At 53.2% G+C, this 21,238-nt stretch overlaps 3 protein-coding genes and 1 non-coding gene across 4 annotated transcripts; 3 read left to right on the plus strand and 1 right to left on the minus strand.

Moving 5' to 3' along the window:
* Positions 1-3,021: 3,021 nt before the first annotated feature.
* On the minus strand, positions 3,022-6,424 carry EIF4EBP2 (eukaryotic translation initiation factor 4E binding protein 2). The gene is made up of 3 exons (XM_037400533.1): positions 6,238-6,424; positions 5,476-5,652; positions 3,022-5,394 (listed from the first exon to the last, which is right to left on the minus strand). Exons 1-3 carry the CDS (start codon positions 6,374-6,376, stop codon positions 5,363-5,365), a joined length of 348 nt encoding a protein of 115 aa, XP_037256430.1. The 5' UTR covers positions 6,377-6,424; the 3' UTR covers positions 3,022-5,362.
* Positions 6,425-6,523: 99 nt separating this feature from the next.
* TRNAE-UUC lies at positions 6,524-6,595 on the plus strand. The gene has a single exon. It is a non-coding gene; the product is annotated as a tRNA-Glu (tRNA).
* Positions 6,596-7,073: 478 nt separating this feature from the next.
* Positions 7,074-15,529, plus strand: LRRC20 (leucine rich repeat containing 20). Its single transcript, XM_037400534.1, has 4 exons — positions 7,074-7,249; positions 8,395-8,544; positions 10,377-10,544; positions 14,942-15,529. The coding sequence occupies exons 1-4, from the start codon at positions 7,180-7,182 to the stop codon at positions 15,091-15,093; spliced, it is 540 nt and encodes a 179-aa protein (XP_037256431.1). The 5' UTR covers positions 7,074-7,179; the 3' UTR covers positions 15,094-15,529.
* A 629-nt stretch (positions 15,530-16,158) lies between these two features.
* Positions 16,159-20,911, plus strand: NPFFR1 (neuropeptide FF receptor 1). Its single transcript, XM_037400532.1, has 4 exons — positions 16,159-16,804; positions 18,411-18,707; positions 19,544-19,643; positions 19,996-20,911. The coding sequence occupies exons 1-4, from the start codon at positions 16,573-16,575 to the stop codon at positions 20,801-20,803; spliced, it is 1,437 nt and encodes a 478-aa protein (XP_037256429.1). The 5' UTR covers positions 16,159-16,572; the 3' UTR covers positions 20,804-20,911.
* The last annotated feature ends 327 nt before the right edge of the window (positions 20,912-21,238 follow it).

Below are 21,238 nucleotides of genomic sequence, written 5' to 3' on the forward strand. Positions count from 1 at the left end.
GGCACTTGGGAAAATAAGGCTGCTGCCCCCCCAGCAGCTCCCCAGTACATAAAGGCACCGTGGTGGGCTCTTGCAATGGCTCTGCTGGTCCAGCATCAAGCTCTGCTCATCTTCTGCTGGTTTCAGTCACAGCACAGAAGAAAGCCATGAGATGACTTCAGTCTTCCCTTGATGCCAACAGGCATTGCACTTATTCCACTGTGGCAAAGATGCTATTTGAGCTAATCCATAAAACCCCAATTCCTTCTACTCCTAGCTGCCTTCCCCCATTTCATTTGGGTTGAACTCTGAGCCCTCAGAGGGTTCCATCTAGGAGGAGGACCCCAGCCTCATCTCCCTCAGAGACCCTCAACACCCCAGCTCTAACAGTCTTGCTTGCACCCAGCACCATCCATGGCCGCCGCACTGCTCCGTGAGGCACTGCCAAATAAATGTTTATAGGACACCAACAGGATGAAGGAAAAAGAGAAAAACAGCATTAACACATTCACCGGTGCTGGGAAGGAGGGCCAGGAATGTAAACGGAGCCTGGAGGCAGTCCGAAAATGGTAACAGCTGGAAAGCAGGGCTGGAAAGTTTGTTAATCAGGATCCTAGATACTAGCCAGGCTCCCGGCCTTTGGCTTAGCCAAAATGCCCTTTCCTGAGCTGCTCTGCTGAATTTTACAATTGAACGCCACCGGGCAGAGCCCAGCAGTCACACATGCAGACGGCAACTACTCCAGTTTAAAACTCAAATCAAGAGCTACAAATCCAACCAAAGTTTCATTCACTCTGCTGCATGTGAAATTACCCTGGTTCAGTTCATTTACAGCTCGCTAACAATTAAGAGCTTCAGTCCTAGGTTGAAATTTTACCAATTTCTTATTTTTAATTTTCTAATTTTAGCTCCCAAATCAGCATCTAGAAACTGCCCCTGCCCTGAGGAGCACATGGAAAGCCAGGGCACCCCACGCACACACACCTCACTGGAGGGGCTTTGGAAGCCAGGATTAAAAAAAAAAAAGCACCCAAAAATTCAGGAGGAAAACAGTTGTCACTCCCCTAAGCTTGACATCGCATGGGCAAAGCCAAATCCAGAACAGGGAAGCTCCCAAATGCCTCATCAGCTTTTTTTTTTTAATTTTGCTCCTCCCCTCCATACACACGCTTCAAATTCACTAACGTTTCAGAATTAAAAAAAGAGCAACCCATGATACACTGCTCCCATGCAGTGGTGGAAGGAAAAATGACTTATTTTTATTTTCTTTTATTTTTTAAAAAGCCTTGCTGTCCATTTCCAAGCAACACATCTTTCCGCTGGATTTTTTTGCCCCGCCAGGCTCTAGGCACCCCTTAACAGAGAATTCGGGCACAGAGCCAGAATCTGGGGAGAATATGCAGGACGGAGCAGCAGCGCAACACAGATGCTCTGCACTAGCAGCGGTGCCTGCTCCGAAGAAGCAGGATTTCCTCACTGCCTTCTCCACCCCTGCTCCTACATTCCACTTTTTAACTCAGTCTGCAGAGGAGCGCAAGAAGCAAGAGTATAGTAATAAAAACAATTTAATAATAATACTTTAATAATAACCTGGGTAACAGTGTGACGTGACAGCCCTAAGCCAGACTCCTAGCAGAGCAGGGGCACTGCTGCTGCAATATGTGCCCACATCCATGGGAGGTCACGGCAGGACCACCCCGGATACCTTTGGGTACCCCCAAACCCAGGTCAGTGGCACCCTTGGCACTGCCCCCCCAGCTTCGCCCGTGGGACCTCAGCAGCTGTGGGTGGTTTGGGAATGCGGCATGCTGCTGTGATATTTCATGCGTGGAGTCTGCATCCCTAAGTGATGCGCATAGGGCTGGGTTGCTGGTAGTTTGCTGACACCCACAAAAATTGTGGGACCCCAGAATCCGGCTGTTGCAGCCAGCAGGAGGGGATGCCCTGCTCCCACCCATCCCACAGCACCCTTCCTACTAGGGGGGAAAAGGTTTCCGCTGCTCACAGCCCCCACATACCAAGCAGATGGTATAAAAAAAGGCTGACTTTGCAGCTACTTGCTTTAAAACTTAATACATACATGTTACTAAAATTACAATTGTCCTGGACCAGGACAATTTGTGGCAACACACCTGCATCAGCACAGTCCCCTCCAAGGGCATGAGCCTGAGCCAGGTACCTCCAGGAGCAACAGATGGGGCAGCCAAGTCTACAGCACAGGCTGAGGGATGCAGCCAGGCCAGGGACTGGGCTTAAACGTGCTCCTGGTCACGGGAAGCCCTCAAGGATGAGACTGGGTGGGGGCTGCTAAGAAACAGTTTACATGATGGCCTTAGCTGCCCAGCTGATATTTCAGGAACTTGCCCAGCACTCACAAGGCAGGGAAGGGCGCTGTGTACTGGTGTGAGCTCCTTTCAGCTTCAGCTAGAAGGGGTCACCAGGGTGGGAGTACCCCCGGGCTGGTGCAAACATGCATTTACTAGCAACATGGGAAATTGCTGGGGGTTTGCCATTTAAGCTTGGCTTAAATTCGGGGGTTGCTTTGCACGTTTGGAGTCTGGCCTGGACACATCCTAAGCAGGACTTTCTTTGGCACCTCTCCAGTTTGATGCCCAGGTCTATATAGGCTTTAGCACCTGGTGGTGCAGGATAAATGACCAATTTGCAGCAGTTTTGTACACGAGTACATGTACTGTGGTAAGATCAGATTTTGCTGTACATGAAATTTTGCAATCGGGTCCCGCCTTAACCCTGGGCTGTTGATTCTGGGTTTGACACTCCCCTGCTCTCTGTACACCGAGTTCCACCTGGCTAGAGGTGGGAGCTCACTCCTGATTTACTGTCCTCGGCTGGGATCCCATTTTCCCAAATTGGAAATCTGGAAAGCAACTCACCTAAAGAAATTGGGACAGGGGAACACCACCCCCACCCCCCCCTTAAAATACAAAGAAAGGAGAGTTGACCCACATTTGCTCCATAGGGAAGGGAAAAAATCCCCCCTGCAGCCCGAGTCACCGTCAGAAGAAACCTGCAGCACCTCGATTTAATAGAACCAAGATCTTTATTGATCTCATTGTAACAGCAACCACTGGCGAGAGCTTTTCTCCTCCCGAACACCTGCCTGAAGAGACGGTAAAAAAACCCAAATCTATACCCTGACTAGCGGAGGAGCTGCCCCGGCGAGGCCAGGCACTCCCTCTCTGCTCTTCAGCCCCGAGCCCAGTTATAAAAAAAAACACCAGGAGAAAGTCGCTGGGATGGGGAACGGAGACGAAAGGCGATTGGAAAAGGGGGCATTTAGAAAAAAAAAGTGGTTTCCCTCCAGCTCCTGTCCATAAGTTAAGTTGTCCTCAGATACTTTCTATTTTATTTTTTTTCTGGCTTGGAGAGCAGGTTTCCCAAAACGAGTGGCTGTGCCGAGGGTGCTGGGTCCCTGCATCCACGGTGGCCATCCCCACTCTGCAAAGAATGTCCTTGCCCCTGCCCCTGCCGCTCCCTCGATCCGAGGGCCTAACAGACCTCCTAGGATCTTTGCTTTAAGGAAAATATATTTATTTATATATAATATATATATTTGTGTGTGTCTTATCACCACCCACCCACACGCATATACATATTTCTACTTGCACTCACTCACTCGTGCGCCTATTATGGCCGGCTACATGTCCATGTCACATCCCACCAAGCGTGACCCATGCAAGGGAAAGCATGGAAGAGACCTCCCATTCCCTTAGGTTTTTTGCTTTTTTCCCCCAAAACGAGCGGCATCCCCCCTTGCAAGAAAAGCAGCTGGAAGATGGGAGCTCGCAACCAGCCACCATGCCGACCCACACCAAACACACCTAGAGAAATAAATTATTGGACGGAAAGTGCACAAAGCCTGCAGCACGAATGCCGGTGTGGGACGTACCCATCCCTGGCACACACCAGAGCCACAGTCCCAGCAGGCAATGAGTCCCCACGGCTGAGTACCAGGGCAGAGACAACCCTGGGGAGGGAGGGAAGATGGATGGAGCAGGCACTCGGGTGGTGGCTGATAAAATGGCACTTGAGAAGGTTGCAAAGCTGTTGATAGCTCCCAACAAGCAGTTAAAAAACAAAGGGCGGGTCTGGCTGGTTCAGGGGGCACAGCACGGCACTGCCGCAGTGTCCCCTGCCACGCATGCCCTCACCTAACACTGCTCTTCAAGGCAAGAGTCGCACCAAGAGAAAAAAATAAATCCCATCTCTGGGGGGTTTCAAGATGCCAGGCACAGGCAGGATGGCCATGGTGTGCCAGGCCAGCAAAGCCACCTGCGGTGGGGACGTTGGCACGGAAACTCTTTATCCATGGCAGCACGACCTGGCCAGGGGAAGCCCTGGCATGAAAAGCAAGCAGAGGATGGCACCGATGCTGGCACCCTGCAACTGGAGTGCCCTGGCCACTGCACTGCATCCCTGCGGTGTCTCACCAGTGAGTGCCCGCAAGCCCCCTGGGCGCCTAGTTATTCCTGAGACATCCAATGGCGCCAAGGGATTTAGCTCCTGTATTATTCACATTTTAAAGGGTGTGTGTGGGGTGTTTAAAAAAAAAAGAAAAAAGCACTAGAAAGCACTTTCCCAGAGGCGCTTGTCCCCAGCCTGAAAAAAGAAGCATTGCTGGTAAAGTGCCCCTTTTTAGTACCAAAAAAAAATAAAATCAAGGGCTTTTTTGTAACATATGGCTATGTTGCTTTGAGTCCTGGCTGGTGGGCTGGGGACACAGCCCCCTGTTGAAGGGCCATGACGGAAGAAATCCAGGTAGGAGAGAGATGTGGGCATGCTGCCCAACGCTGTTGGGGACTAACTTGGACCCCACAAGCACCAAAGGGAACAGGCTGCCAACACTGTCCTCCACTGAATGCCAGCAGGTCCTGGGGGTGCAAACAGACACTCGGTTTTAGAAGCGATGCTTTCCCCCTCCTCCTAAGAGGCTGCCCAAATTTTTCAGGAGAAGGGGCAAAGGGGGTGACACAGCTCCAGACTGCCAAGCTGCTGGCAATGGGAAGTTTTGGGGTAACGGGAGGAGGGGTTTTGGAGGGGGGGGGGGCCACGAGGCAGCAGAAGAGGCAAAGGGATGTTTTAAAAAGAAGCCTGGTAGAAATCAGGCTGTCAGTGGGCAGAGAAGGAGAAGGAGGAATAGGGCCGGATCCAGAAGGGATGCTCCATCTGGCACAGGCTGGGACCAGTCACCCACAAAGTGGGAGAAGCCAGAGCTGAGCTCCCCGGAAAGAGGGGGGGAAGCGAGCAGGGAGGGGGACACCGGCGGGGTCCGCTGTCGCCTCCGCGTCGCTGGGACGGATCCTGCTAAGCCAAATGGGGTGTGCACAGGTCTGGGGAGTTGCTGCCTCTCCGTGGTTCCCGCTCAGATATCCATCTCGAACTGAGCGTCGTCCCCTGGTGAGAGTCAAGGTGAGATGCGTTAGGGGGACCACCCCCCACCCCAAATCCCCCCACCCCACACCGGGGGTCCCTTACCCATGGATGGCTTCCCCTCCTGGTGGTTCAGGTTGTTGGTGTCCGCTTTGGGTTCCTCGCCGGCCGAGCTGGGGCTGGTGACACCGGGAATATTGGGGAGGTGACAAGGTGGGGTCTGGGCCATGGGGGAGTTGCGGCGGTCCAGCAGGAACTTGCGGTCGTAGATGATGCGGGTACCTGCAGGGGGGATGAGAGGAGGGTGGGGGGCTCCGGCCCGGCAGCACGGGTTGGCAGGAGTCTCCAGGCTGAATGGGCACCCGGGCCAAGGGCCTCCGGTGGGTGATAATTCGGCCCTGGACAAACACCCCCGGCAGCACCGGGTAGCCGCTGCCCCGGGGCGCCCGCCGCGAGCCCAGCAAACCCCGGCAGGGTGGGAGCGCACCGCGGGGCATCCCGCGTCCCCTCCCCCGGCCAGGGACGAGGGATGCTCCAACCCCGGGGTGTCCAAGCGGGCCGGGGCAGAGCCCCCCACCCCTCAACACCGACACCTCGCCGGGCGTCGACCCCCACCGGCCGCGTCCCGCCGGGGCCGCCTGCCACCCCGCACCGGGGGCCGCCTGCCAGCCCGGCGGGACCCTCCGCGCCCCCGTTGCACCCCGGAAAAGCAACAAGCCCTGCTCCAGGCGCTCGCCTTATGGACACCAGCGGCAGGCGCTCCCTGTACGCGATATACAGGCGCGATAGGCGGCGCTCAGAGAGGCGGCGGGAGCGCTCCCCCGGCGGGGCCGCCGCCCCGCAGGCCCCGGCTGCCCCCGCGCTTACCTCCCGGCGTGGTGGAGAAGAGGGTGCCGCCGGGGGTGGTGCAGTAGTCCGGGGGCAGCTGCTCCGCGTCGCTGAGGGCCACGGTGCGGGTGGGGATGGCCCGGCTCTGGCTGGGCTGGCGGCCGCCGGCGGACGACATGGCCCCGCGCTATTGTCCCCGCGGAGGCGGCGCGGAGCGGGCGCCGCCCCCCCGCCTCCCCTCGCCCCCCCGCAGCCGCCGCGCAACCGCGCTCCGGCCGCCGCCGGCAGGGGGCAGGCGCGGGGGCGGGCAGCGCTGCCCGCGCCCTCCCACGTGGTCTAGCGGTGAGGATTCCTGGCTTTCACCCAGGCGGCCCGGGTTCGACTCCCGGCGTGGGAAGAGCGTTTTTGGGGTTGCGGGGTGGGTGGGAAGGTGTCCAGCCTTCCGCCGGGACCGCCCGCGCACCCGTGTCGTCGTGGCCAGGGCGCCTTCCGCCAAAACATTTTGACTGAGCCGAGCTGGTCAAGGTCACCAGGAAAGGGGACACACTCCATATCCCAAAGGTACCAGCCCAAAAAGTTGCAATTCCCACACCCCAAGGGCTACACCACCCCGAGATGATCAGGAAAGGGGACGCACCCCCATATCCCAAAGTACCAACCCAGAAAATTGGGATTCCTGTACTCTGAGGGCCATGCCAGCCCCAGATGATCAGGAAAGGGGATGCATCCCTCTGTCCCAAACCAGGAATGGAGGTGCATCCCCATACCCCAAGCACACCATCCTCAAAAGCTGGGACTCTCATACCCAGAGGGTCATGCCAAGCCCAGCACTGCCTCCCTCCCCTGGGAACGCTGATCCCACCAGTTATTTTTAGCATCCCTCTCCCGAGAGGCTGGAGCTGCTGGTTTCCTCCCGCAGCCGTGGATCCCCCCAGCCACAGCACACCCCCGGCGGGACCGGGCGCCCGCCTGCACAAGAGGATGGGTGAGGCAGTAGCGCGGGTGGCCAGAAAGGTGAACGACACGGTGGAGAACAAAACGGATTCCCTGGGTAAGCCTGGCGCTCCGGCTCAGCTCCCGCTTGGGGCCTGGAGGAGGATCATGTGTCTGGGAGCAGGGCTCTATTTTTTGCTGCCACAGTCTAAAAAAAGCTGTTGGCCTCCCCTCTGGGTGCTGCACCCGAGGCTCCTGCAGTCCTGGGGAAGGGAAAGTCTCCCCAGGCCCCTCAAAGTTTGAATGGGTTCCCAGCAATGGCACATAATCCCATGGGACATGCCCCAGGGATACAGTCCCTCCTTGCGAGCGATAACAGGAACCAGGCTTTTCCCCATATCACCTTGTTAGATTTGGGGGTTCCTGCAGTTTTGCCTGTTTCTAGCAAATATCAGAGACTCATGCAGTTCATCAAAAAGAGAGAGATGAAAGCAACTCATTTTTGTTCATGCTGGATTCCCAGCCCCGGGGTACAAAGCAGCATGCATGGAGAGCCAGAGCTTCATCGCTCAGCCCCTTGACATCCTCCTGACTGAGATCAGCAGAGAGGGCTGAGCTGGTGCAGCCCCCACCATGGCTTTGGGGAGGGGGCAGGCAGCAGAGCATCACCGGGCCAGGATTCAGGGTTTCCACCCCCCAGCATGTCCTGGGGGGGGGAAACAGAAACAGCTCAGAGCAAAGCAAAAATGCCAGCAGGTGAGAGGCATGGACAAATTCTTTTCCCTTTCCCATGGGGCAAGCACCCATGACCATGAGAAATCCAGCCGGGAGCATACCCAGGGAAAGCCCTGCTCCACCCTTATCCCGATCAGCAATGGATGAGACATCCCTGCACTGCTTGACCATCCCTAGGGAGTCAGTGACATGCAGGAGAGGGGTTACTGAAGTTTTTAGATATGGACAGGCTGGCTGAGGGTTTCCAAAAGGACACTGCAGCATGGAAATATTTGCAATGTGATTTAGGGCTGAATGCAGCTAAAGCAGAACAGCCTTAGCATCATCTAAGGGGGACAAACTACTTGTACTTGGAGGTGACTGCAAAGGTCCCTGCAACAGAGGAGTATGGCAGGGGACATTACAGCATCCATGGGTGGCAGCACCCAGACAGGCAAATCAAACATGAAGGGACGGAAAACCAGATGGAAAGCATTGCTCCATCCCAGCTGGGTGCATTATAAGGTGCCTGGGTCTCTCTGGGGGCAGATCTGGCTAACTGCAAGCTGATGACCTTCCCCATCGGCATCTACAAAGCCATGAGGAGCGTCACTGAGGGGATTCACTGCATCTCCCTGGCAAACAACGAGCTGAAGTCCCTCACCAGCCGATTCGTCACCACCTTCAACCAGCTGAGAGGTAAAGGACAGCCCCACTGTTTGCAACAGCCACTTCCAAACCCCCAGGGCCCAGAAAAAAAAACCCTAGGTTACTGCAGAGAGGGCACAGCACCACAGTTTCCCCATCACAGTTTTTGCTCCTCCACACTTGCACCTCATTCCAGGCACTAGTTCAGAACCCCCAGAATCCATTTTTCTTTACCCTTGAGGAAGGGGGCACTGGTTTTGCTCCCACCCACCCTCCCCAACGCATGCCCTGCCACCTTACAGCCACTTTCAGCATTGGCCAGGCTGCTGCAGGGTCACTCATGATCCTCCTCCAGCTCCTTCCAAGGATGGAGCTGGGGATGAAAGAGAACAGGAAAGGCAGCCTGGGCATAATGGGGCACAGTGGAGATGGGGCATTTCAGGCTGCAAGAAGGCATGCTGGCTTGCTACTGGCTAATTAGTCCCAATCATGAGACAGCAACAGTTGCTCACTCCATCTGCTGCAGGAGATGGGGACAGTCATCAGTGCATGGCTGGTGCCATGGGGACATGTCCCAGTGGAGCCCAGCAAAAGCAGCCAGAAGCTAATCTGCTAGAACAGGGATCCTCAAACTACAGCCCGCGGGCCAGATACGGCCCCCCAGGGTCCTCAATCCGACCCCTGGTATTTACAGAACCCCCCCGCCGGGGGCTGGGGGGGGGGAACCAAGCAGCCGCAGATGACTGCCTGCCACTTCATCTGCGCGCCGGCCCCCTGTTTAAAAAGTTTGAGGACCCGTGTGCTAGAACATAGTAATGCAAACATTCAGAGCATCCAGCACCATGGTTTTGAACGCTGGTGACTGCACTGGGGCTTTGCCTGCCTGCAGCAGCACTGTGGGCTCTGGCAGCTTTTAAAAGCTAGTATTTTGCTCATACAGTGTACTGCATGAGTACTGCTGTGGTGGGTGTCTGGGGAGATTTCCCATGTTGTGCTGGAGCATCATCCATGAAAACTCCCCTCAGCTAGAGAAAAGAAACATGTTGAGCAAAGGAAATCAATTTTCATTTTCTAGACAGTACAGGAGCCCTGGGGGTTTTAGGGGGAAGGTCTTATTTCCCAACAAGGGCTTTGCTCCACTAGTGAACAAATCACTCCAGTGACGAGCCTGCTGGGCCTCAGCAAGGCTGTTGCAGAGGAGAGATGCCCTGGGCCCTGCACCAGTCTGAATAAGGCAGGACCTATAAATACCAGGTATTAGCAGGGGCAGGGCAGCATGCATAGGTATTTATAGAGCAGAAAGCCCTGTGTCACTGGAGAAGGGCCCTGGGACAGCAGGATTTGGGTTGTTGTTCCCACAGCTAATGGCCTTTTATGCAAGAGTGCTGCTCCTGGCCCCACAGGAGCTCATTTCCAGGGAGGAAAGCATCACAGGGGTTAAACTCCATAGAATAGATCTTTTTCACATATAAATGCATTTCTTCCACCACTGTTTATGCCTCAGAAGGGGTTCAGGCATATGAAGATAGAAAACTAGCCTTAAGCCATGACAAACATCCATTGGTGAGAGGGGAATTGCATCAACTTCACTAAGAAATACTGCTTATGCCTGCAGCACCTGCTTGCAAAATGTTGCAGAGGTTTCATTAGGAAAGGCTGAGGAAGCCAAGAAATGTATAATTCCTAAAAGCAGTATTTTGCAGCAGGCAAAAGTATGATGGCAAACAATGGAGATGAGAAAAAACACTCATTTTTAGAGTTGGAATCCCATTATTGGATGTGACAGCCCATGGGGGACAGAGGTTGTAAATTAAGCTATGCATTAATTATTTTCCCATTTTTTACCCACACCATCCCACCACCTCTCTCCTCCAAAACTGCAGAGCTCAACCTGGCAGGCAACTACCTACACCGCCTGCCTGAGGAAATCACCTCCCTGCTGCACCTCCGGGCCATCAACCTCTCCCGTAACAGGTTTCGGCATTTCCCAGAGCACCTGGCCTCGGTCACCACCCTGGAGACCATCGACCTGGAAGAGAATGAGATCACAGGTGAGAGGGACCTTATCCCACTGGAGGTGATGCTAATCCACATCCCTGGGCAGGGAGAGATGCTGGCTTGAAGCTTTGCTTGTGGTCCATCACCCCCAGCAGATTCAGCCAGGCTGCGGGATGGCTTAGTGACCCAGCAGAAGGAGCATGAATTTGACAGGGGCAAGGGCACACGGGTGCGCAAGGGAGATGCTAAATAGACAGAGCCTTGTTAGCCACTTGCTTTTGCTAATGCTTGTGCTCCCTTCTGGGGCAAAGCTGTTGCAGGCATAGGGGGAATCAAGCCCTATTCAGTCCACCCTATTCACCAGACTGGGATATAGCTTTCAAAGGCAGCTCTAGCTGTAACTCAAAATCGCCAGGTTTCATAAAAAAATTAACCTGACTGCAGAACCCAGCCTGAAGGATGCTGGGCTGAAATGTTTGCTGCTAGGCAAAGCAAGGGCACAAGCCCACCTGAACATTTCCCAAAGCAAATAGGAGCTGCTACACTACAAAATCCCCTTAAAAAAAAGAAATTAGAGGGATGGAAAGAACCACTCATCCCTCAACCCTGAAGTGGGAGGAAAATCTTTCATGCGCAAAGCTGAAGCCCCTGGAGTCCCCAAGAGCTGGGCAAAAGGGGCAGCTGTTGCACATAGATAAAAGGGGATTTATTTAGGAGTGAGCTTTGAAAGAGCCCAGGCTGGAGCATCCCACAGCCCATGCAGATCCCTGGGGAGGTGAATATTGAGTCCACTCAATTTTGCCGTTTTATCTGGGATGGCTTCAGCTGCTGCTGGGAAAGCTGCTCCCTGCAACATGAGTTTTATTAACAGCATCAGCTGCTCCCTGGCCATGCCTGTAGAAACATGAGACATTAAGTACTGCTTCCATGACAGCCAGTGAAAGACATGGGTTTTCCTCACCCCTTTTTTCTCTCCTACCTCCCAGAGAGAGAGCTGTCTCTCTTAGTTCCCTCCATCACTTTTTGAGCTTAATTGGCTGATTTCTATCAGACCTGGTCTCCAAACACCATATTTTCCACTCATTTTGTGGAAGCAGGCTGCTGTGAGAAGGGAATGCAGCTTTTTGTTGCTTTTTTCCCCTGCCCAAATGCAGGGAGGCAAGGATGCATCGAGGGTTGTACCCAGCTGGATTAATCCTGGGGGAGAGGTGGCTAGAAAACCCAGCTGCCAGGCTTGGTCACCTCCTACAACGCTCCCCTTGGCTGCTGTTATCAGACTCAGGAAAACTAATGAGAGGATAGACATTAACAATTACAAGCTGAAATGTTTCAGGGACTTACCTTAGTAATGAACACAATGCTGTCTGGCTGCAGAAATGGGTAAGATTAACCTGTTTTACGCATTTTCTAGAAAGGGAAGCAGCAGCGATTAGAAAGCCAGGGGTGTTGCAGCCTATTTTTCCAAGGCAAACAGAAGCCTGGGCTAACACGTTGCTCCTGCCAGCCCTTCCCAAATACCTCCCAGGCTCCTTTGCACAGGAGTTTGCATTTATACATATATAAAAATGTATGTATATTTATATACCAATACTGTTTTACGTATTGTTTATGAGCTGGTATTTATATATGCACCTTTTCCTTCCACAACAGCCTGGCTAACAGGGGAAGGAAAATTAAGAGTCCATCAGCTTGAATTCAATTGTCTCAAGTTTTGTTTTTCCTTACTAGTCAAATAGGATTTGAGCCTCTCACACAGCAGCATGGTAGCAAGAGCGTAGGAGATGGCACCATCTTTTTTTCTCTCCTGTTTCAGCTAGCTGAGGACTGTGTCTTGGCAGCCAGATCTTACAAGAAGCAACCAAAATATTCTTGAAAAAGCTGTTAAGGCATCTGGAAGTTAATCTTGGTGCTGCTCCTCAGCAGTGATACCTACATGCCTCCAACTAGCCCAACACAGGAAAGAGTTACCCCAACAGCACAGAAGAGAGCAGAAGCCATATTTTGCTGCCTTTTGTAGTCTGGGACCCAGGTTGCCCCACTTAGCCCACTAACAAGGTGAGGACCTGGCTCCAGATAAAAGACCAGAAGGCAAACAGATGCTTTGTAGACCATGGGTGGGAGATAGAGGCTGGGAAAGGGCTGTTGCTTGTTCTATTGGCACAAAGCTTGGAGATCATCTGGTTTATGGTGCTGCTACAGTCATGTACCACTGCTGGTCCTGCTTATCTTCCTCTGCCTTCTTAGTGATGCTGAAAGAGCTCATAGCAGGGCTGCAAAACAGTTTTAGAAGCACCTGTTAGAAGAGGACTGAGTCACCTTCCAAGACATACTGAATGTTGTAGGCAATGTTTTCCAGCTAAAGGGAAATGGGAGTAAAAGGAGACTAATTAATGCCTGCCTGGAGCCTGTGGGCTCTGAAAGATGTTTAGTGCCATCATCTGCCCTTTTCATCTCAATAAGCTCTTAACTCTGGAGTGTAATTGTGTATATATCAATGTCAGTTATATTAACTCTTTCCCTGCTAATTAGGGTTATATCAAACCAGCATTTTCAACTCCCCAGTCCCTGGGGACTTTTTGGTATCTGAAGCTTCAGTTTCTTTTATTCCTTGATTAATGGCTTAATGAAGAAGATGTTGAGACAGCAAGGGGGATGCTGTAGACCACTCTCAAAGCTGGGCAGGTCACTGCTGGGGGAAACTGGCTAATTTTGTCCTGAGCATCAGGGAGAACCACTCTTAATTTGGGATAATGGCATGGAAAATGTATCTTTGTTAATAGCTGCAGAGCAGCTTTGGAGAAGGCTGGCAGCCACCAAAGGATGTAGGTAATGCCAAAAGGTGACAGGAATCAGCTCCACTGAGCTGAGCAGGGTCCTTCTCCCCCAGTTTGCACCTGCATGTGGCTGTGAGACTGTTGGGGCTATGAGTGTTCACTACCCAGCTCCTCAGATGCCTTGGCAGCCCTTTCATATCCATCTCATTGAATGTCTCCTGATGCCTTGGCTGCCCTTTCTTCTGAAGGAGCTAGGTTTTTCACTCACTTATTATCATATTCTGATCTGAGAAAACTGCTGTTTGCTTTCATTATGAAAAAGCCCGTTTTTGCTTAACCGGTGAAGCCAGTATGAATAATTCAGGCTCAAATGCAAGTGCCTTATCCACTGGGGAGCCAGCAAGTGATACTTTGGGTTGCTTAGAGAGGAGTTTGAGACTCCCACGGTAGGGCCGTATAGCTGCAGGCTGCACTGCATGCCTTGCCTGTTGCTTCATGCCGGAGTGAGTCACTGCTCCCTACCTCAAACCAAGCTGCAGAGTTGGGCTTTTCCCATTCTGTTCCCTAAAATATTTTTCTTAACTAACTACGTTTATGCAAAGTGGGGGTTTATCACTCTGTATATCCTTAGAAGATCACTAAACAGGAAGATCTAATAAAAAAAAAAAGTATTTGTGCATCAAAGGAAAAAAAACCCAACAAAATTATGGGGAAGTGGTGGTGAACAAATCCACTACAAAAAAAATCCATGTGAAGTTCAGCCTGATGACAAAGATGCACTGCTAAGAGATGTGTAGTACAGAAAACTCCACCACTCTCTGGAGGAGGGGAAAAAAAGCACCATCAAGGTATTTGAGTGTTTTTTTCCAACATAAATTGTTTCATGGTTTTAAAATTGCATAATCACCTGCCCAGCTATAATTACAACACTGCATTTCTGCTCCAAGTATTGGCAGAAGAAATCAGAGCTGGGGATATGAAAGACTCCCGTCATTTTGGTGGCCCCATTAAAAAGAAACCATTTTTTGTAAACTCAGGCAGGTGGGCTTCTCATGCCCAAAATATTGTTATTTGCAACAAAAAGCTAAATCTATCATATTTTAATGATCTTAATGGTTAGATTTTTGTATCGGTCTTGTTCCTTTGCTCTCAGTGGATTCACATAAGGACTATCCATGAGACTTGCACCTTTTTTTAATGCAAAAAGGGTTTCCTCTAGAAACCCTGCCTAAAGGAAAACATCCAAATTCATGGAAATGCAAAATAGGAGGGTGCCCAGGAATGGCTGAGAGCCATTTTGCAGCCTGTCCAACAAGGGCAAAGAGCATGTGCTCTCCCATTAGCCTGGTGAGTGCTCCTGGGCATTGCAACACGGGGATAAAATAAGGTAATAAGTCTTTGCATACGGATTCAGCACCCCAGCAGGGGTTTCTTTTTAGGACTGGGAGAACTGGAGGGCAGTGTCCACATGTAATATAGTGGTGTTTGCACCTCGCAAAGACATTTGCTTGAGTAGTCATATAATTTGATCTTTTATTATGTTTCTGTTTTGGTAAATGCCCAGAGATTGGTGGGAGCAGGGTTTGCTCCAGGCTGCCCATCAACCCACGCTTTCACCCACTCTGCTCTGAATTCCCCACCAGGATGGACACTCACCTCGGTGCTCTCTCTTGCAGAGGTGCCAGTGGAGAAGCTGGCCTCCATGGCATCACTGCGGAGCCTCAACCTGCGGGCAAACCCTGTCAACCCTGAGGTGCGGCTGCTGGTCCGGCCCCTCGTCCCCTTCGACCTGCTGCTGTCACCAGAGGAGCCTGTCCCCAAAGCCTGAGAAGGTCTCGGGGTGCCTGGGCAAGCTCTCACAATGGGCAACTGCCTGCAAGAGTGGTTTGATTTAGGTCGGTCCCTGCTATGCCGCTATTTCTGCACGTCTGAAATGTGCAGTGAGGCAGCCAGTCCCTCTTTTTTTCCTTAATAAAAAGCAAGCAGCAGGGCTCCTCCAAAGGGATGGCTTTGTCAGCTTCTGAGCCAAGGAATCTCCCACTGTGTGTTTTGGGGAGGCAGGGGAGCCACAATGAATGTGGTGCAAGGTTTGGGTAAAACTGAGGGTTGGATGTTTGGCTACATCCCTCCCACCTGGCTGGTGATGGGGAGCAGCTGGGGCTGGGACAGTGGCTGTAAGGGTTCCTGCTGGAGTTGCTGACATGGCAGTGTGCCAAGTGCCCGATTAAATGTTTTCCTCTTACATGTTTTTTTTCTTATTTGCTTAAATTTGAATTATCAGTCTTTTCCTTGAAGAAGCCCCTTTGCACAACCCTACAGCGGCTTGCTGCAGCTCAGGCTGAAGCCTCCAGATGGATTCTGCCTAGACCTGAGGAGTATTTCCCTGGATTTTTCCAGGGAATTTTTTTTCTGGGGAAATTGGAATTTTCCCTATGGTTTTTCACCATGGAAATCAAAGTGTCTCAGTACCAGTGGGTTCCCACAAGCTGCTCACCCCATGGGTGTCCCCAGAAGCGTGCATCCACCTCCTGGGTGCTGTGGGTCTTCAAGACATGCTGCTCCCACTCCCAGGAAGAAATGGGCTGTGGAGCTCTGGATATGGCCCAGAGAGAGTGGTTCCTGCATGCCAGGGAGGCTACTGCCAAGCACGCCGGTGCCCCTTCGCAGCTGGCTGCCTGCAAAAACACTCCTGGGAGAAACTGCAGCATTATCTCAAAACTGCTTGTTTAAACATCTCCCGTGTTTGTCCCTTCATATTTTTAGGGGACAAATGCTTCCCAGTGGTGTGGGCTGGCTGGGGGCAGCCAGGAATAGTTAATCCTGTAAATATTTGACTTCCAGACATGCCAAAACTAAACTTTGGTAAAAGACCATGGTAAGGGGGGGTTTATTGATGTTGGCAATGATGGAGGAGCTGGAGTCACTGGGAACAGGGCAGCTGGAAGCACTGGGAGCGGAGCAGCTTTGGGCCAGGACCAGCATCCCTAAGGACTGTGCTGCTTTTCCCCACCGTGTGGTTGATTTACATGGGGTGGAGGACGGAGGTCTCCCCGCTTGTGTTGGGGTTCGCAGCATTTTTCCCCCCTGGGACAGGAAGGAGTGCTGCTGGGGGCACCGGCCAGCAGTCGGAGGAGAGAGTGGCACCGAGTGCCATCATCAGCATGGGAACCTCGGGGGTGGCAACGGGGACACAGACCCCGACCGTCCCCAGGGACCACATCTGCCCCGGCTCTCTCCTCGCCTCCGGTAGGCTGCCCCCCCCCTCGCTGCCTCAGGCGGGGGGGTACGTGCGGGTACCCCGGTATCCATGGCGATAGGAGGCTGTCCCCCCGCTGCTCCCTCCTCTCGCTGCAGCCGGCGACCAGCCGCAACCGGCGCGGCGGCACCGGCACCGCCGTACGGGCACCGGGCTCAGTCCCGGGCGGGGGGGACCGGGGGAGGGACGGGGACAAATTCCCCCCCCTCCCCCGGCGGCAGACACCCCCCTCCCGCCCGCATGCCGGCGATGCAGCCCCCGGAACCAGGCCGGGCCGGTGAAGGTGAGTACCGAGACCTGATTTATTTTATTTTATCCAAAAAGGAAGATGTCCAGCCTCCACCAGACCCGTATTCCACCAGCACAGCCTTTCCCTGTGGTGGTTTCCCACAGCCAGGCAGGGAAGGGGGTGGCCCATTGCCACCCCGCTGGTGCACCCCTGTCCCCTTGTCACTGCATCCGAGATGTCAGGATGGATGTCTCCATCCACCCAGCACCCACCCAGGCACTTGGCAGCCCTTTAATTTGCTTTCCTTGTCTTCCACCTTGCTTTTAAAACCACCTGTGATTCCTCATCCATAGGATACCCACCTCCAGCTAATGCTGCAAGACACTGCAGCCCAAAGAGATGAAGTCCAGCAAAGTTTTGGGCTTGATACCGCAGGTTTCGGGCAATGTCATTACAGTCTTTGCTATCATTTCTGCTAACAAAGCCAGTTCATGCAGGTGCATCTGATGCTGACCAGCCAGACCATCTTGCCCCAGCAGCCCTGATGCTTCTTTGCTTCTCTCCAAGAGGCTCCTTCTCCCGTGCTGGTGCTGCAAACCCACACCCCATGCCTTTCTGAAGCCCCACTGGAAGCATGTTGCCCAAATCCTGCACCCAGGACAAGGTTATAGAGACCAGGCAGGGCTTCCCTGCACACCAGAGCCTCAGGGAAGCCAGTGGTCCCAGCAGCTGGGAAAAGCATCTTGGCTGGTGAGCTGAGAACCAGCACAGGGGTGGGGGATGATACAGCTGCCCATTATGCAGCGGCTTTGCAGTGCTTTCTCAGAGCAGGGCTGACCTGCAAGCTGAGCCTTAAAGCAAAAATATGCCTTTTCTTGTCTTAACATTGCAGCCTAGGTTTGCGCTAGGTCCCGTCACCACTGCAGGCAGCTCCTGCCTGCACCCAGCATCATCCCGCGTCCCTGCCTGTGTAAAGCTGGGGAAACCCAAGGGGGGTTGCTGCATAGATCTGCTCCCCCTGTTAAATCCGTAGCCAAAAATGCCATTCCCTGCTCCATCAGAAGCTCTCTGGGTCCCAGATAATGATCATAATTATGTACAACTATTGCTTTATATGTAAGGGAACAGCAGGCTCTTGTCTGCCCCAGCCTGTCTCTCTTGGGCACTGTGACTGGGGTATTTTAGGGGATCTAAAATTGCAGATCTCAGAGGTGCAAGGAGAAACAGCAGCACACACCTGGGAGCAGGGATGCTCCCAGGCTGGCTGTGCTGGGGACCACATGGATACAGCTCCCACATGGCTGGAGCATTGCGGTATCGGGACATGGATTTCTCTTCCTTGCATCATCCCCCAACAAAATCCCGTGAGAACAGGATGTCTTCTGGGCTGCTTTAATTCATCATCAAAAATATGATATAAACTAATAATTATATAAAATAATAATGATACAAAATTATCAGCCAAGGTGCTGCAGTACCTTGGGCTGTGTAACCTGAGGAGGAGGGGACTTGAGGCACTGAGATGATCCCAGCAGGACACACCCCAGTCAGGCTGGGCACTGGTATAAGTATGAAAACCCACCTCTGAGAGCATTAAGAAATGAAGGGAATAATTGCTTCATTCTCTCCCAGCTTCACTTTCCTGCCTTCCCTTCCCCAGGCCCTTCCAATGGCAGCTGGTCCAACTCCACAGCAAGTGACATCCACCTCCTGAGGGAAAACTACACCTTCCTGGCATACTACCAGCACTCCTCCCCTGTGGCTGCCATGTTCATCCTGGCCTACACCTTCATCTTCCTCATGTGTGTGATCGGCAACATTCTGGTATGCTTCATTGTGGTAAAGAACCGCCAGATGCGGACAGTCACCAACATGTTCATCCTCAACCTAGCCATCAGCGACCTGCTGGTGGGCATCTTCTGCATGCCCACCACCTTGGTGGACAACCTCATCACGGGTGAGCAGGGCAGTGGAGGGATGAGACACAAAGAGGGGAGAGAAAGTGGTGGGGAACATCACCCACCTGCTGCCCCATGGGTGATTCTTTTGCTGAGGATGAGGAGGGCAGGTGGTGGCCACTCAACCACACCTGATGAAATGTATCACTTCATTTAGAGATGCTATTTTAGGGGGAAAAGTCTTTTTTTTTTTAAGTGTTTTTTTTTGTTGTTGTTTTTTGACATTTTTTGCAAAATAAGTATGACCTTAGCGCTGCTTTATTTGTAAAGTTCAGCCATTCTCCATCAAGCAACACTGAAAAAAACCCTCTTCTTCTTGCACTTATCTTCTCACATGCTGGCTCAGCTCTGCCCATTGACCTTTCCAAAGATAAAAGGCAACATTGGCGTAGTTGGTGGAGTTCACCTGCAGCAGTAGCCAGGGCGCAGGGCAGAGTCTGTATTTATTTTTTACGAGGTGCAATTTATCTGTTGCCAACGCCTTAGTATTGGGGTCAAGAAACAAGAAGAAAGCCCTTCTGACTGAGGATCCCAAGGCTGGTCCCCATGATAACAGCTCAAGCCCTACATAAGGGTAGGAGAAATGCCAACCACTGTGCTCCTTGAGTTTCTAGGAAGTGTAATATGTATCTTTTTTACCAATTTGGGGTTTTTCCTCCAAACATCTGTACTGCTAAAGGCCATCTCTGTATGAGCCAAAAATGCAGCCCCCTCCTTAGAAGCAGGATTTAGCATCCCCTAGTAACAACATGGTGGATGGGGACATCTAGAGGGAGCTGCTGATGGACCCAGCCGAGCCAAAGGCACCTACAACCTCTGCGGTGTCCCCTCGCAGGTTGGCCCTTTGACAACACCACGTGCAAAATGAGCGGCCTGGTGCAGGGTATGTCTGTCTCCGCCTCCGTTTTCACACTGGTGGCCATCGCTGTGGAGAGGTATGTTGGCACAGGCACGTGGGGACATGGGGAGCAAGCCACCTCCAGTGTGTTCAGGTGTCCTGTGTGGTTTCCATCATGGGAAAGCTCCTGGGGACACCAGCAGTGTGTCCCAGCTCTCCAGGAGGACCACAAAGCTGTCTATGAGGTATCCCAGCAAGGTGTCCTTCCCCACCTTGGGCTGACAACACCAAATCTGGAGAGATGCCAGCCTGGGATCTCTGCTGCCAAAAGCCATATGTAGAGAGCAATCCACCTTATCCTCCCTTCCCACCCCTGGCTCCTGGCTGCCCTCCTTCCCCTGGGACATCCCAGCAGGTGCCCAAAGCCACAACCATCTGCCCTCCCACAGGTTTCGTTGCATTGTCCACCCGTTCCGGCAGAAGCTGACGCTGAAGAAAGCCCTGCTCACCATTGCTGTCATCTGGGTGCTGGCCCTGCTCATCATGTGCCCCGCCGCCATCACCCTGACCGTCACCAGGGAGGAGCACCACTTCATGGTGGATGCCTATAACAACTCCTACCCCCTCTACTCCTGTTGGGAGGCCTGGCCCGAGACAGGGATGAGGAAGATCTACACCACTGTCCTCTTCTCCCACATCTACGTGGCCCCTCTCACCCTCATTGTCATCATGTATGCCCGCATTGCCTTCAAGCTCTTCAAGTCGGTGGCACCTGCCCGTGGCCAAGAGGATCCAGAGGGGAGGAGAGTCTCCTGGAGGAAGGCCAAGGTCATCAACATGCTCATCATTGTTGCCCTCTTCTTCACCCTCTCCTGGCTGCCCCTCTGGACGCTGATGCTGCTGACGGATTACGGTCAGCTGAGTGAGGGCCAGCTCCGCCTGGTCACTGTCTACGTCTTCCCCTTTGCCCACTGGTTGGCCTTCTTTAACAGCAGCGCCAACCCTATCATCTATGGGTACTTCAATGAGAACTTCCGACGGGGCTTCCAGGAGGCCTTCAGGGCTCCCATCTGCTCACCCCACTGCCATCACCATCGCCACCGTGGGCCCTACACCCCCAGAAACCACAGCCGTGGGATCCTTTTTGGCACCCACAACCGCGTCTTCACCCAGGCGCGGGCCAGCGACTCCCTGCCCGCCTCCGAGTCAGGGCTGCTGGCACCACGCCACACCGGTGTCCCTGCCTGGGATGGCTGAGCAGCTGTGGCCACCAGGCACCTCTGGTCCAAGGGCTTCTGGGATGGGGAACGGGGATTCGCCACGTCATGAGCCATGAGTCACCGAAATAAAGGCGTGTCCTACTGATGCCATGTCCCTGCCTTGGCTCCTCCACTTCCCCCAGCAGTGCCTTCCTGGATGAGGGGCAGAGGGGGCCACCAGCTGAGCCCCCTGGCACCATGGGCCCATGCCCTGCCAGCACCCCCTTTACCCAGCCTCAGACACAGCATGGGGCCAGGGAGGGAGCGGGGAGCAGTTGGGGAGCACGTGCGCAAATGGGCTGTCCTGCACCACGCTTAGCCACACCATGAACCATGCAGCCCTTGGCTGGACCACACCATGCTGTGCTCAACCATGGCCACACCGTACCATTGTGGCCATGATGGATGAAGCCACACCATACTGCTGTGGCCA

This window comes from Falco rusticolus, chromosome 9, assembly GCF_015220075.1.
Source record: "Falco rusticolus isolate bFalRus1 chromosome 9, bFalRus1.pri, whole genome shotgun sequence".
NCBI classification, from domain to species: Eukaryota; Metazoa; Chordata; class Aves; order Falconiformes; family Falconidae; genus Falco; species Falco rusticolus.